Here is a 17478-nt window from a genome sequence, read left to right as displayed (position 1 = left end):
CAATATGGTCATTTTCATGATATTGATTCTTCCTATCCACGAGCATGGGATGTTTTCCCATATGTTTGTGTCATCTCTGATTGCTTTGAGCAGTATTTTGTAATTCTTATTTTAGATAGCTTTCACCTCCCTGGTTAGCTGTATTCCTAGGTATTGTATTCTTCCTGTGGCAGTTGTGATTGGGATTAAGGCAGAAATCAAGAAGTTCTTTGAAACTATTGGAACAAAGTTACAACATACCAGAATCTCTGGGACACACCTAAGGCAGTGTTAAGGGGAAATTTATGGCACTAAACATCAACATTAAAAAGTTGGGAATATCTCAAATTAACAACCTAACACCACAACTAAAAGAACTGGAGAAGCAAGGTTTTATATATATGTATGTGTATGTGTGTGTGTGTGTGTCTGTGTATCCTGGGTTCAAGTGATTCTCCCACTTCAGCCTCCTGAGTAGCTGGGATTACAGGCGCATGCCACCACACCCAGCTAATTTTTGTATTTTTAGTAGAGACAGCGTTTCACCATGTTGGCCAAGATGATCTGGAACTTCTGACTTCAAGTGATCTGCCAGCCTTGGCCTCCCAAAGTGCTGGGATTACAGGCATGAGTCACCATGCCCAGCCCAGATTTTACATTTTATTAAAACATTATTTTACATATTGGATAGATTTTGGCTCATGCCCTTGGCTCAATTTTTGTATTTTTAGTAGAGACAGGGTTTCATCATGTTGGCCAGGATGATCTGGAACTCCTGATGTCAAGTGATCTGCTGGCCTTGGCCTCCCAATGTGCTGGGATTACAAGCATGAGCCACCACATCCGGCCCAGTTTTTACATTTTATTAAAACATTATTTTACGTATCTGATAGATTTTGGCTCATGCCCTTAGCTCAACAAGGATACCCACTACCTCTACTAATATTAAACGTAGTATTGGTTTTGGTTAATATAGACGAAAAGAAAATGAAATTAGATGCAAAGGTGCATAAAAATTGCAAGGGAAAAAATAAAACCAATTATTTGTTAACAATGTGAACACCTATATAGAAAAACTGACTAAATCAAGAGATCAGTGTTAAAACTAATAAGAACTTATTCATATCACCAGTAAGTAACCATAAATACATAATAAGAGTAACAACAATAATAATATTATTCATAATATCAAAACTAAAAAGTATTTTATCTATTCACAAACCGTGCTGGAACAACTGGACATCCACATGCAAAAAAGTTAACCTAAACACAGAACTCATGCTTTATAAAAATGAACATAAAATGAATTATAGACTTTAATGCAAAATGCAAATCTATAAAACTCAGAAAATAACATAGGAGAAAATCTAGACAGTTTGGGGAAATAACACCAAAGGCACAGTCTATGAAAGAAAAATTCAATAATCGGAATTCATTAAAATTACAACATTTCTGATCTGAGAAAGACACTGTCAAAAGAATAAAACTATAAGCCCCACAATCTGGGGGAAAAAAATATTTGCAAAAGACTTATAAAGGTCTGTTATCCAAACTATAAAAAGAACTTTAAGGAACACAAACAACAAATTTAAAAAATGAGCCAAAGACCTTAACAGACGCCTTACCAAAAATGTATAGATGGCAAATAAGCATATGAAAAGATGTTCTATATCATATGCCATCAAGGAAATGCAAATTAAACAACAGTGATATACCCCTACACACCCATTAGAATGACCAAAATCCAGAACACTGACACCACCAAATGCTGGAGAAGATGTGGAGCAACAGGAGTGCTCATTCGTTGCCGGTAGGAATGCAAAATGGTACAGCCACTTTGGAAAACATTTTGGCGATTCTATACAACATTAAATATGCTCTTACTATATGATTCCACAATCATGCTATTTAATATTTACCCAAAGGAATTAAAAACTCATGACCACAAAAAAACCTGCCCATGGATGTTTATAGCAGCTTAAGTCATAATTGCCAAATCTTGGAAGCAAACAAGTCCTTCTGTAGATGAATGGATAAATAAACTTTGGCTTATTGTTCAGACAATGGAATATTGTTCAATACTGAAAAGAATGAGCTATAAAGCTATGAAAGACATGGAAGGAACTTAAATGCATACTAAATGAAAAAAAACTAAAAAGTCTATATCTACTTCGTTTCAACTATACGACATTAGGAAAAAGCAGAACTATGGAAACAGCAAAAAGATCAGTGGCTGCCAGGGGTTTGGTGGGGAGGAGGAATGAATAGGCAGAACACAGAGGACTTGGGAGGCAGTAAAATACTCAATGATACTGTAATGGTGGATGTATGTCATGTATTTTTCCAAACCCCTGGAATGTACAACAAGAATGAACCTTAATTTATATGTTGGACTTTGGGTGATACTGATGTATCATGATGTGTCATTGTAGGTGTATCAATTGTAACAAATGTACTACACTGGTGGAAAGTGTTTATAATGGGAGAGGCTAGGTATGTCTGGGGGCAGGATGTATACAGGAGATCTCTGTACCTTCCTCTCAATTTTGCTGTGAACATAAAACTGCTCTAAAACCAATCTTTTAAAAAATTATTAAAGTATTTTGGAATTAACATATAAAATAACCAAGATACCTATAGGAAAACAAAAGCAACTTTTTTTGCTGCAGCAGAATCTAGTCTATCCTGACTTATGCAAGGATAAAGTTACCCTGCAGGGTATCAAGATATAATGATAAAAATGGTCTGGTATTTGTGCAAAATGAAAGGAATAATGGCACAGTGTACAAAGCACAGAGATAGATCCAGGAGTACGTGAGAACCAAAAGTGGCATCACAAGTCAGATGGGACTGTCTAATAGATGGAATTGGGAGAATACCTCCCTATAAAGAGAAAAAAATTCTGGATTCCATCTAACTTGATATGCAATAGTGGCTCTTACATAAGGTCCTAGCAAGAATCAGCTGACATGTTCAAGAGGGTAGTTAAAAAAAAATTAATGAAATGAGCACTTACAAAGTGAAGAATGTGAAAGGAACTAACTAGGGAAGATGAAGCAAACACACAGGAACTAACCCCAACAAAAAGCCGTTACTGCCCTTTGGTCTAATGAATCATGAGGAGGTATGCCGTTGCCGGAATCCAGCAAGAGCTATCGCCATGTTGGAGGGGATCCCGGATGAGAGCTGCAGCCTTGTAGGAAGTCATAACCTCTGCAAAACAATGCCACAACAGACAGGATTGGATGAGAGAAGGATATAGGTACCCTGGGTTCTCTCCTCTTACCCTCAGATTTCTTGCTGGTAATTATTACTGAAACCCTGCAAGTCAGAAGGTAAGGAAACCCAGGTGATGAAGTTCATAGTGTTCTCCCTCTTGGGGTAAAAGAAGGCAAGAGACTAATGAAGAGGGGAACTGAAGAGCAAAAAAAAAAAAAAAAAAGAATAGCACAAGTGGATTAAGAACAAATAATTGAGGTGGAATTAGAGTTCGCTCTTTTATCTAGCGTGACAGGAGGTAAAGTGTTAGCTGGAAAAATAGGGTTGAGAAAGGGTTTTATAGAATGGAACAGTAAAATATTCCTGTATGTTGCATCTAAAGAAAGCATAAAACCAGACAGTCAGTTAAAACTGCAAGGAGGATCACATTTATTACATTTTAAGAGTGGTAAGATTAATTTAAGGACAAACAGGGAGAGATGATGGAAGTAACCTAATGGACCAATGGAAACGTTTGACTGCCACCACTATTTACGTTCATTCAGGAGGTCTTCACAGGTTCACTCTGAGGTTATCTGACTGCAGGGTCACCACCATCCGCTCCTGGGAGAAGCTGGAGGTTGTTCTACAGCTATTGGTAGCTTCTCACTTACAGACATAGATTATTTTTCCTCACAGGAGCTCCTAGTTTTTCTAACATTATACTTTTTTCTGGTTTTATTTTCTAAATGTATTATGTGACGATGCTAATGTTATTCTGAGTATAAAGGAAATATACAGACCCACTACTTTTCCTGGATGGGTGCTCTGCTTTTAGATCAAAAGTCAATATAAATGCTTGGGAGTTGTAGCCAAGGCCTTCGGAACTCAGGAAACTACCTTGTTTTGTTAAGCTTGACTGCTTTCTGGAAGGAGACTTTGCTGGCATGTTGGTCCATCATACCAGCTCTCCTACCTCATTCCTGGACTTTGTTGTCTTGAGGCTTTTAGAAATTATTTCAAAACTCTAGATGTTTTAAATGTAATGTCCATTTACAATTTCCGTTTTTCCTCTGTTATAGTGAAACATTTTTGTTGTTGTTGTCTCTTGTAAAATAGTAAGAGGCTTTCCCTTATAAAAAATTTAAAGAAATCTGGTTATTTTCAGACACAGTAAAATAAATGCTAAGAAGCACATACCAAAAGGACAAAAATGCCAAAAAAACACTGAAGGAGATCAATCAGAAAAAGCTTTTTTTCTGCTTAAAATTGTGTTCTTTCTGGCTTTATCTCAGAAAGAAAGGATTTCTTTATATAACAGAATACAGAGAGAATGTGCAGGCTTGTCCTACTTTCACAGAACTTTTAAATCTTATTAGGCCAGAATGCCTGCCTTATTGTATAAAATATCTCCCTGAATCTGGGTTATTTCAAATAAAAGTATTAATGAAAGCTTACAGAACTCTTCTTCCTTGGGGAAAAAAAAATTAATGAAAACACTTAAAAATGCCTCTTCCCTCAGCCCCTACTTAGCCCTAAAACATGAGAATGTGCTAGGAGGCCACCCCATAGCTTTGAATAATAGAGGCTCTGATATACATATAAATAAAAATGAAACTAATAGATTGACAATCATTTATTTTGGGTGAAACCATAGATTTGAAAAAAATATATCCGAAATATCTCTCATCAATGTCCTCAGCTTAGTAGTGTGGAACAAGCATGGGTTTTTGAGTTAGAGCTGATAAATTACTTTCTTCCAAAAGAGGTGCAAATGATATCTACCTTGTAGGATTGCTGGAAAGATTAGAGAAATAATACAAATGTGTTTATTGAACATCTAATATAGACTAGTTGACTTTTCTATGGGCTAAAAAGTAGAAGATAAATAAGGGACAGTTCTTTAAGGCTGTAGATGGAATATATAAAACGTCTGAAGAGCAAGCGTTCAATGAATGAAATACATTGTTGTTACCACTTGAGTCAGTTGTAACTCCCTACATAAAACAAATAAAAAAAAGAAGTATCCTTTCATAAACTAATGTTTTGGAAAGGAAATGGGTAAGCATTTATTCCCTGTCTTGATTGTACCTCATCTTTCCAGAATATACTCCCCACAAATCCTGGGTCCCCAATTCCCCACTTTATACACACACTAATACTCATCTCCCCATAAATAACCAGTCCTGTCTCCCCAACATATACACGCCTAGGAGTACACACATGAATTTGGCCCAAAATTATTACCACATAATAGATTACCACAATTTTGCCGGTAATCCTGGGCTGTCTTGATGGAAACATTTAATCCAGTTGTGTGACCTTTGTCAATTAGTCAGTCTCCTTTTTTTAAAGTGAGGATAGTAATATATACTGTACTTAAAATGGTTGGTAAAAAAAAGATAAAATGACAAAAGTTTACATGTTATTTTTCAAGTGATTCAATTGGTATTTGTCATTGACAATAGTATAATATTATCCACTTGATTACAGATGAGTTTATACTATGAGAGAGTGGAAAATTATATTTCTTGAAAAATTTGAAGGGCGAAGACACTTTTTTACTTGAAAACCAAATCTAGTGAGTTGCACTCTAAATAAATAATTTATATTTGAACCTAAAGAACTTAACAAATTCTGTCTTAGGAATTCTCTTTATAACTCTTTAATCATAGTATGTGTTAGTAAAGACTGGACTCAAACATTTATAGTCATTTGTTAGATACATAGGAAAAAAAGGGATCTGAATAAGGGAGCTAGCTAGTGGCTCCATTTTCATAAAATTTTCATTGCATAAGCAGGCTAATTTATCCAAGCCGAACTTATGAGATCTTACAATCAAGGTATTTTTATTTTACAATAAAATCTAACATACTGTAGAATAAAATAAATTAGTTACATTTTGCTTCCCTCTTTCAAACATATGGTAACTAGGATAAACCTTTAAAAAAATATAGTTCTTCATTCCTTCTATGTTGTCCTACACATAAAATGTTCTGCAGAAGTAAGAAACTTTGTTCAGAATTAACATATTTCTGGGAATTAAATTTAAAACATATCAGCGGCTTTAATATAGCCTTTGTAAAACAATGATATACCAGAAGATAAAATTCAATGCAAATAAGATTATCAGAATTGTTTTTTTAAAAAATCAAGTAGCTTGCTTTGCTACTCGAGGATATAGCATACAGAAAAGAAAAGCACTAATTATAGGTAATTCTTGAGTAGCAGAGTCAGAAGGCCTTGGATCTTTTAGAGGAGAGATACAATTTCAGCATGTTAGGTAAAATTATTATAGACTCCAGGGTAACGTTAATACACCTCATTGGAAATTATAGAGAAAGATTAGTGAATAGGACAAATTATAGAGAGCTGACTTTCTCTAATAGATTCAGTAAAGTGAAAAATGTCCTTTTTTTTTTTTAGAAATTTCTATTAAAATCTACTGAATATTTGAATACAAGTTCTTATTGGTTTTTTGTTTACTCTGAATGAACTGAGCAATTAACCTAACGTTTTCTAGGCATAAATTGTCAAGTGCTTCTAATGGTCTTCCACTGCATCAAAAATTTTGGAAGAAAAAAGACATTTGTGTGAGATGATAGGTTTATTTCTTAGCATGATTTAAACATTCCACATTGTAAACACATATCAAACATCACATTGTACTCCATGAATATCTAGAATTATTATTTGTCAATTGAAAATCTAATTTTTCAAAAAAGAATAAGGGAATATGGAGAAATAAAAAGAATTAATGCTTATTGAGTAATTATCACTTCAGGGATTGTACTAACAATTTACCTTTGTAATTTTGGCATTTGAAAAAGATCATCACTTTCATCACCTAGGCTTGGAACTGGTAGAATAGAAACAATAAAAGGAAGGAAAATCAAATTACACATGTGGGAATATACATCACTACTTTGGCTATTAACAGGTATTAGGGCATTAATAAGACTTTCCGTAATGACTGGGTTTGAAAACTAAGTAAACCAACACAATTATTTAGAGCAGAAGAGTTAATGACTTGCCTGCCATCTCACAGGGCTAGAAGCCAGAATTCCTGGTTTTTAAAATCCACCTTAGACTTTTTATAGATTTGGAATAAGTGATAGGAGCTAGGTAACAAATTATGAGGTGATAGACTGTCACGGCTAAATATGCATCTTATCAGACACCAATTCAGACTTCATTAGCTAGCACCAGTGACCTACATCATTGCTATGTGGTATTTATTAGTGAAAATTTGAAAATTCACTGTAATGGGATGAGAATTTTATTCACTCTGCTTTTTTTCTCACATAGACTTTTCTTTTACAAGGTACCATTCTTTGCTTCTTTTCTCTTCCACATTGTATTCATTTCCAGTTACTTAAAACTTGCCTCTAAAGAGATTTTGCCTAAAATGGCCTTGCACTGGCAAAAGCTGCTGAGGTTGCAATAGAATTCTTAGAATTCTGAGAGATAGTAAACTCACTTTGTACTATGTCCAGTTAAGTGGTACAGATACCAATAATGTAATAAAAAATAAGTATCTTCTCAATTAATAGTCACTTTTCATGTTTTAGCAATTTCACATAATGATGAATATTTCAAAAAAAAGCATTGCTGTGTTTATTGTTTAATCTAAACAATTTTCATAATTGACCTAATGTGCCTATATAGACAATAACTTCTGGAAGACATCTTCCGTTGTTTAAACAATTTAAAGAGTTGCTTACTATGCCATCTCCTCTTTCTAAAGCCCAGTATATGGCTAAAATAAAAAAGCAAAATAGCCTCTGTAAACTCTTTTATTCTGATACTGTGTTACAAAAATGTTTTAAAGTGAATATTACCATGAAGTCAGTGTTTTCACAATCTTATTCACAGAAAATCTAAGGTGGCCATGAGAGAATGGAGCCTTAGACTTAAAATTAGAAGACCTAGATTACACTTCAGCCTGGGCCATTTAACGACTTGGCAAGTTACTTGAAATACCCAAATCACTTTCTTCTCATGTGTAAAATAGAAATTATACCAATCTATTTCTTTTTGTGAAATGATAATTGTATTCTGTTAATCGTAATGTTTCTCTATAAATGCAAATTAGATAGCTAGAGATAGAGGTATGTGTACAAATGTATGCATATAGATATCACATACACATATTTTTCAAAGATAAAATATATATAAACTTTTTATCCGAGAAAATTCAAAAGTGAGAAGGCCATTGTATATATTAATTGAGAATAAAGCACCAGAAAGTGATTTAAGAACTGCTGTGGAAGATAAAAATCAGCCAATTTGACAATTACAATAGTAGAAACACTTTAGCTAAAGAGAAAGCAAGAACCAATTTTGTTAAAGTAGAATTAAATTATTCATGTTCATCAAAAAATGATTATATTTTAAATTTAATTATAAAATATTTTAAGGAAAAAACAAATGAATGAGTTAATTTCAATAAATATTTTAGCCATATTACTTTATTAAAAATTTTCACTAAGTTTAAGAGACAAAATTTAAAATATTGAGGTTGAGTAATTACACATTTTAATACTTTTTTTTTTTTTGAGACAGAGTCTCACTCTGTCACCCAAGCTGGAGTGCAGTGGCATGATCCTGGCTCACTACAACCTCTGCCTCCCAGGTTCAGGTGATTCTCGTGCCTCAGTCTCCCGAGGAGCTGGGATTACAGGCTCACGCCACCATGCCTGGCTAATTTTTGTATTTTTAGTAAAGACGGGTTTTTGCCATGTTGGCCAGGCTGGTCTCAAACTCCTGCCCTCAAATGATCCATCCACTTGTGCCTCCCAAAGTGCTGGGATTACAGGTGTGAGCCACCATCCCCAGCCTAATACTATATTTTAATTTTAAATTTTATCAATTGATTCTCTGTTTTAAAATGTAAGTAAGTTAGTTCTCTTCCACTTTCTTATTTTATTAATTGTCTGGATTTCATCTTCAAGTCCTTCCTCCCTCCCTGTCTCTCTCCCTTCCCTCCCTCCCTCCTTTTCTCTTTTCTTTCCTTCTTTCTTTCACTCAATCATTGCTGTATCCTCTGCCATAGTCTTATATATTTCAGAATGACTTTCTTTTATACATCAATATGTCTTTCAGAGAGCTTATTTCTTTTTCTCCTGAATCCTTTTAAGAATGATTCCTATATTCTTAAAGTATAATATTAAATGGGATATATCAGTGCATCAACTCATCAATATTTCCAGGAATATAGGATGCTCTTTTTGTCCACAGAGTTATTCTTCTATTATTTGGGATAAATAATTTGATATTTTTAAATAGATACTATTTTCTATTCTGTTGAATTTACCTTTTCTGAGAAACTATTGTATGTATCATAGTTTTCTTCTCTATACCTCAATCCTTGTTCTCTACCTTTATTCTGTATGTTCTCTATATTATCTTAATTCTTTCTTTCCTCCATGTCAATAATCTTAATTTCTATCTTATCTTATTTTGTTCCATGATGTTTCTACTTCACCAATAGTTTTAAAATGTGATTATTAGTGTCCTTAGATCTGGCATCTCCATTTTCACCTCATATATTATTTTGTCATCTCATTTTTAACCATGACTTTTTAACCATGACCTCTACATCCTCCAACCCTTCCTCTTCTCCTCCTTGTTCTTAAGTTGTAGATTTGTGCCACATTATAGGATAAATATCTTCTCTAGAGTAGCATTAATTTTTATTCTTTTAATACAACCAAAGAAGCATCAGTTTCAGGACACCAGGAGACCTGAAGTCTGGTCAAAGCATTTTCTAATGTCATTTCACTCTTTATCCAAACCAAATTATAAAACATCATCACATGTCCTCTGTGCGTGTGATGGTTTTTTGTTGTTTGTTTGTTTTGTTCAAAAGCTCAAGCAGATCTGGAGCTGCTGCCCAACCTGCAAACATGGAGGATTTTGCCTCTATCCATGTATTTGCTTCAAAAGACAAAAGCATTACAAACCTATAAAAGGTCAGACATAAGAGATAGCAATGGACCCACAATTAATGCAACCACCTGCTTTGAGACAACCTCAGTAAGCACATCCTTTTTTCCTTTAGTAGCAAAGAACAAGCTGGTTCAATCTTTGAACAGAGAGAAACTTATAAAAAAAATTTCACAAGTATCACACTGTGAGGCCTGTGAAGTTAAGCATTCCAAGAAAGAAACAAGCAATGTGATGACTTGAGAACTTCAATTAGCACGTTTTTAATTCCACTTTTCTCCCCAAGTGAGAAGGTGAAAAACAACAAATTTCACATATGCGGTGTATTGAGGTTTTAGGCCTATAATGGAAGACTATGACCTATAAAAGTGAATTTCTCCCAGATAAAATTTGTCTTGCTATTCTGTTTCATCATGATCATTAGTGTGATCAATTCTATTCACAACTACTATTGACTCCAAATAGCAAGAGTGAATTTTCCTTGACTCCCTCCCTTCCATGTTAGAATCTTCTTTTTCCTTCCCTCCCAGGTATGGTTTGAGAGATTGAGGAGTAGCTATCTACTTTTCTATGGCTTTAAAGGAAAGAGTGAGAGGTGCCTTATAGATAGATTTGCCACTTTATTTAACTAGGTTTTTTGCTGCCTCTTTTACCATTTGATTAAATGTTTTCTGTCAGCATTCACTCAACCAAGCTGAGGTGCATGTTATTCCTATGAAAAGATATACTAAGCTTTACATATTTATCCTACTTTATCTTGGAGCTCCAATAATGGGGAGGCGTGGCTTTTTTCCTGATACTACTGAGACTCTTGAATCTTCATAGTGATAAGCCAAGGCTGCCACTCTCAAAGATTTATTTTGATGTTTTTCTAGGGCTAGCTACTCTCATTGTTCATCTATTTCCCTATGATGGGGGATTTGGTAATAATTCTCAATGTTTTGTCAATTCATTTCTCTTTTCCTGACAAGATTTTGTGATAGCTGTTGTATTCAAGAATGCTGCTGACCTGTACCTTACCAGAAACTACCTTTTCATTCCTAGACATCACTTCTTTGGATTTTCTGTCCAGAGACTATAGCTTATTCCTTGCTTTGTTGGTACTGATTAACACTTTCCTACATTTTACTTTTCTTTCTCCCCCACTAACTTCTCTAGATATTGAAGAAGGGAGATCTTAAGATCTGTCTCATTTTCTCATTTTATTTTAGAGATCCTTTATTTTCCTCTGGAGGTCCTTTAAAAAAATATATAGATTTTTAATGGACTTGTTTATGATTATTTAAAATGGTTAAGTAACCAGAACTGAATTTGTAAGGGCAAATTCAAAGAAACATAGAAGGTGAGATTTGTAGTTTCCCATCTATCAAGAATGTATAAACAAAATGTGAGCCCATTAGTATTAGCGTATATTCATGACACCAGACATTTTATACCAAATCTTTGAGAGGAGAGTAGTGTTGCAGTTAAGAGAACACATGTCATTTCTAAATAGTAATGTTAAGAAGCCACATGACATTGACTAAATTCACTATTAATTTTTCTATTTTGTTGGTGGGTTTTTTCAAAGTACTAGAATTTTGATTTATCAATTTTATCTACTTTTTTTCCGTTCCCTACTTTATTAATTTTAGTGGACATCTTTATTATTTCCTTCCTTGTACTTACTTTTGTTTCATTTTGTCATTCCTTTCTAGATTTTGAGTTGGAATTTAAACCAATTTTATTTTTTTGTAGTTGATAGCAGATAGAAGAATATGTGCATTTTCTAATCATTACTTGAAATGATATAGGAGTTTAAAACTATTTATTTTCATGTGATCATTTCTTTAACTCTACAGATTCTGATATATAGTGTTTTACTACCATTACTTTTCAGAACTTCTGTATTTTTTCATATATTTTTCCATTCACTCAAAAGTTGATTAGTTGAAAGCCATTGAGTGTATTATCACATAATTTGATAATAGCTTCATTTTATAGAACCCACTAATGTCTTCTTTGTAACTCAATATATGATCAGTTTTTGAATATGTTCCATAGATGATTAAGAAAAAGGTATATTCATTATTATCAGGGTATAGTGTTTGATATATATCAGTGAGATCTACTTTATTGATTATAGTGTCTCAATATTTTATCTAGTTTTTTAGTTCACTTGCCTTGTCTTATACTGTTAATATTGCATTATTATCATCTTTACTCCTCCTTAAATCCTCCACATCCATGCATCTTACTTTGTAGTTTCAACTTTACATAAGTGGTACATGGATACTGATAATTGTTGTGTCTTCATTATGATTTATGGATTTCTCGTTTCATACAGTGTCTTTCTTTGTCTTGTTTGCTGCATTTTGGCCTGAATTCTGTTTTATCTGACAATAAGATCTCAACCTCTGCACTCTTGTTGATTCCGTAAGCCTGACATACTTGCCAATCTCTGTATTTTTTACTATTTGGAATAAAGCTAGATTTTAGTTGTATTTCTTGTACATAGTATAGAACTAGGCTTTCCTTTGTGAGCCAATCTGAAAAAATTTTTAAAATAGGCTAGCTAAAACTTACTCATGTTTAGTGATATAATAGTTATGCTTGATCTCAACTCTGCATTTTATTTTATAATCATTGTATATATTACGTCATATTGATGATATTTCTCCACTTGGCCTCTGGGTTTTTAAATTTTCTTTTGGAATTAAGAAAGCTTTGTATCATTGGTCTAAAGGTTTTCCTTTTATTTATAGATTTTATAATGTCTAACTCCTGTTCCTCTTACATGACCGTTGATTACCTGGTTTGTTACTTTTAAATGGCATCCTTTGTTACCTATTACCTATACAAAAATCAATAATCCCGTTCTGCTTTCCTCTTTCTCTCTCCCTTCTTTATTCATTAATTTTTAGTTTCATACTTTATACTTTGTCAGAAATATAACATTTCCATACTATTCTTCCACCAACCTATGTACTGCTCAGTCTTAGATCTACAACTAATTTTATTGAATAATTACCATCAGTCCCTTTGCTGAAGTTTCTCTAGTTGTCTCTGATTTGATGAAATGCATCTTATATATTTCTCAGAGAGTCAAACTTTGTGAAGTATTCCCTGAGTTCTTTCATGCTTAAAATTATAGGCTTGATACTTGAAAGACAGGTTAGCTGGATATAAAATCTTTGACTTATGCTTAGAGTTTCTTGAAAGTAAACATCTCTCTACTATGAACTATCTCTAATCATCGGCTCACGAATTATTATTTAACTCTATCTAGAAGATTTGTATTTTAGTTTATAAAACACACAGAAGATAATTTTGTCAATTTTTGGACTACAGTATTAGTTTTTTGACAGAGGAAGAGAGCGAGGAGAGATATGTTATAGATATTTTTCCACATGTAAGGGTATATCTGGACTTACAAATTTTAAGTTAATTTCCTCAAACAGTTGCTTAATCCAGTAAAGAATACATCTATCAATTATAGCCCAAAAATATGACAAAATTAAATCAAAATGATCAAATAACTATAGCCTAATATTTTTACAACTTTACTCACAGTGTTTTGTTATTTTATTTTCATTCAAAAATTACTCAACTATATTCTATAACAGTGGTTCTCGAAATGTGGTTCACAGACCTCCACGGTTCCGTGAGAATTTTTAAGTTCATAAAGTCAAAATTATTTTCAAAATACACTGAAATTGCTTACCTTTTTCACTTGGTTGACATTTGTATTGGTAGTGCAAAGTAATAGTGCATGAAAGTGCTAGGGACTTATTTCCAAGTAAGGCAGTGGCAAGAAACTATGCTAGTAGACACTTTATTTATTTACCAACATGTTCTTACAGGGAAAAAAATGCCAGTTTCACTTAAGGGTATCCTCGATGAATCAGTTCAACTGTTTAAAAATCTAAATCCTTCAGTGCATTTCTTTCTAATATTCGTGTGACTAAATAGGAAAAATTCTTAAAGTGATTATGCCACATACCAAAATACAATGGTTGACTTAAGAAGTCTGAGGCTGCAGTGAGCCATGATCGGGCCACTACACTTCAGCCTGAGCGACAGAGTGAGACCCTGTCTCTAAAAGGTAAAAAGAGGTGAGGTGCAGTATGGCTCATGCCTGTAATCCCAGCACTTTGTAAGGCCGAGGCAGGAGGATTGCTTAAGGCCATGAGTTTGAGACCAGCCTAGGCAACATAGCAAGACTCCATCTCTACAGAAGGAAGGAGAAAGAAAGGAAGAAAGAAAGGAAGAAAGAAGGAAAGAAAGAAAGAAAGAAAGAAAGAAAAGAAAGAAAGAAAGAAAGGAAAGAGAGAAAGAAAGAGAATGCAGTTGTCCTCTATTAAGCCATGCACTAATGAAATTTGAAAAAACATAAAACAGTACCTCTATTTTTTTTGTTTTGGAAAATATGATTATGTTCATTAAAACATTTTCATTAAAGCAGTTATTGTCATTTAATTTGATTAATAAATATTTTTAAATATCTACTTTTGAATTTTAATTAAAAATTAGAAATTTTATATTTCTAATATTGGTAGTTATCCACATAAACAAAGGTTCTTTGAAGACCCTCAATTTTTTTGACTGTAAAGAATTCCTGAGATCAAAATGTTTGAGAATAAATTATCTACAGCCATGTTTAAAGACCTTTAATGGATTCCTATAGATCTAAACAGAAAAACCAAATTCTTAACATGGCTTCAATTTACAATATGTTACAATCACACAGGCATTTATTTCTCATGTTATATTTCCTTTTGAGAACACACTGTTCCTTCTCCCTGGAATGTCCTTCCTAATCCGTCTCACCTAATTAACTCTCATCCTTCTGGTTTCAGCTTAAGCAGCACCTCCCTAGACATCTGCTCCTTTGTTTTAGCCTCCATTGAAACCATACTTCTATACTTCAAAACCTTTCCTCTTTTTATAATTATATATTTATTGATGGAAATATTTGATTCCCAATAGGTAGAAAAAGCATGAAACCAATAAGCACGCACGTTTTGGCTTATCATTATATTCACTCTTCCTAGCAGAGTGCTTAGCACAGAGTAGGGTGGGAAATAAAATATTTGTTGGAGAATGAATAAGTGAATTAATACATGAATTGATATAGAGTCATATCTATGTGAATTGATACAGTCATATCTATTACTTCTTTTGCCCTAAAGTCTACAGTTGAGTAAAATTTATCTACATGCATTTCTTCATACATCCCTTGTTGCTAAGCTATCATTATATTTAAAATACACAGTGTAAGCATCTGTGTATTTATCAGTCTACCCATAAGATTGTTCACTCTTTACAGGCTTTAAGGGCATGGACTGTTTTTTATTCATATCTGAATAAATGAATCTGTGATAAATTTTGTGTATTTTATTCATCTGTGAATAAATATACAGATGAATAAAATACAGTCATAAGACATTTAGCACTTAAGATGTCATAAGATATTTAGCACTTGATAAAGAGTAAATGAATGTATGAATGAATTATTGAACTAAACATTTCATATATGGCATTACATACTTCTTTACATTTTTATTAAATTCTCCCAGCTAAAACTCAGGTAATGGGAGAAATCAAGATTGCATTGAAGAAGGAAATGAAGACAGATGGTGAACAACTAATAGTTGAAATTCTCCAATGCAGAAATATTACATACAAATTTAAGTCTCCTGATCATCTACCAGGTATCTAATTTTATTATAATCATCAATATATCTAGAATTTTTTAGGGATGTGTCTTATATACTCTGGAAAATGTTAACTAAAATTTGAACCGTACACCAAATATATCAGAAAAAATAACTGATTAACATATGTAACAAGTTGTTTTCTTTCAGTTTTTAGCTAGATATTTTAACATATACATTACAGTGTTATATTCATTAGACAACAGAAGGACAATTTTAAACTGTTAAGAAAATAGATATATCAGCTACGTATGGTCGCTCCTGCCTGTAGTCCCACTATATAGAAGACTGAAGCAGAAAGATCGCTTGAGCCCAGGAGTTTGAGGTTAAGTGAGTTATCTGGCCACTGCATTCCAGACTGGTGACAGAGTAAGACCCTGTCTCAAAAAAAAAAAAAATAGACATATCTTTCAATCATTTTATGTTGTCTGAAACAAATTGTTTACAATCTGCTGGCTTTGTGCAAAATGTAACAAGAACTCTCAGTATACAGTTATAATTCTTTCAATAGAAATTTATATGATTGATGGAATTTAATGGGCCGAATTCTTATTTTCAGATTTATATGTGAAAATATATGTGATGAATATTTCTACCCAAAAAAAGGTGATCAAGAAAAAAACAAGAGTATGCAGACATGACCGAGAGCCTTCATTCAATGAAACTTTTCGATTCAGTCTAAGTCCTGCAGGACATTCTCTTCAGGTAACTCTGTATTATGTAGTTGATGTTTAAAACTTCTCATTCACATTGTATTTATTTTTATTCCATTATTCAATATTTATGTACTGATCATACACTATATGACATTTGAGAAGTTAATTAATTTTTAGCAGTATCTCCCCAGGAATCTTTTAGAATTCCACAGCCCACTCACCCCATCCAATCAGCTGCCAAGCCTTCTCTACTCTGTCTGCAGAGTTTATTTTACATAGATTCCTCTTATTTCCATGCTCACTGCCACTAAACCTTTTTGGGCCCCCATCTTTATTATTCAAACCATTTCATCTGTTTACCTGGCCTATTGTCATTTATGTCTTATCCCTTTAGTTCATTTAATCACAGCACTGCCAGAGTTACCTTTTACAACCCTAGTTAGTTTACATTAAACTTGTTAGTTTACATTAAAGCTCTTCAATTACTCACCATTATCTTGAATCATTCAGAGTCACCCAAAGTGAGTTTTAATTGTATTGACTTAGTCTCAGCTCCTTGGATACTTTTCCACTCACTTAACACTCCAGTCACAACAGACTGTTTTCAAGTCATGTTAAGCCTCCAATCCTTTGCTCATATTTTTTCTCCCCTTCAAAGCTCCCTTTTCCAATTCTCGCCATCTATCACAATACTCCACATCTTTCATCTCCTTACTGATGACCCTGGGTATAATTCATCATACCTTATTCACAAAATATTTTGCTTCTATTATTAGGCTATCAATCCCAGTCTGTCTTGTAACAACAATATCTGTACTTACCTGTCACTGCTTCTATGCTATCAGTTTCTCTAGGGCAAGGCCTAATTTTCATTGCCTACAGCCTGCACGATGCTTTGCACATAGTATGTCTTCAGTAGATATAGAGACAAGGAATTAAAGTAGAAATGGGGGAATGAGAAAAGAGAAAAAAATATAGGAAGAGACCATGGTACAGGAAAT

General features: G+C 33.5%; 1 protein-coding gene across 5 annotated transcripts in view; it reads left to right on the top strand.

Moving 5' to 3' along the window:
* Nucleotides 1–17478, top strand: part of PCLO (piccolo presynaptic cytomatrix protein) — a 402165-nt gene that overhangs the window by 379972 nt on the left and 4715 nt on the right. For all 5 annotated transcript variants that reach the window (XM_030822013.1, XM_030822012.1, XM_030822011.1 and 2 more), the window contains 2 exons: nucleotides 15684–15818; nucleotides 16381–16526. In XM_030822013.1, the coding sequence (XP_030677873.1) occupies nucleotides 15684–15818; nucleotides 16381–16526 (281 nt within the window). The remainder of the gene's footprint in view (nucleotides 1–15683; nucleotides 15819–16380; nucleotides 16527–17478) is intronic.

This window comes from Nomascus leucogenys, chromosome 11, assembly GCF_006542625.1.
Source record: "Nomascus leucogenys isolate Asia chromosome 11, Asia_NLE_v1, whole genome shotgun sequence".
NCBI lineage: Eukaryota > Metazoa > Chordata > Mammalia > Primates > Hylobatidae > Nomascus > Nomascus leucogenys.
Note: the sequence above shows the minus strand (reverse complement) of the source record. Positions and strands in the feature narration are given on the sequence as shown.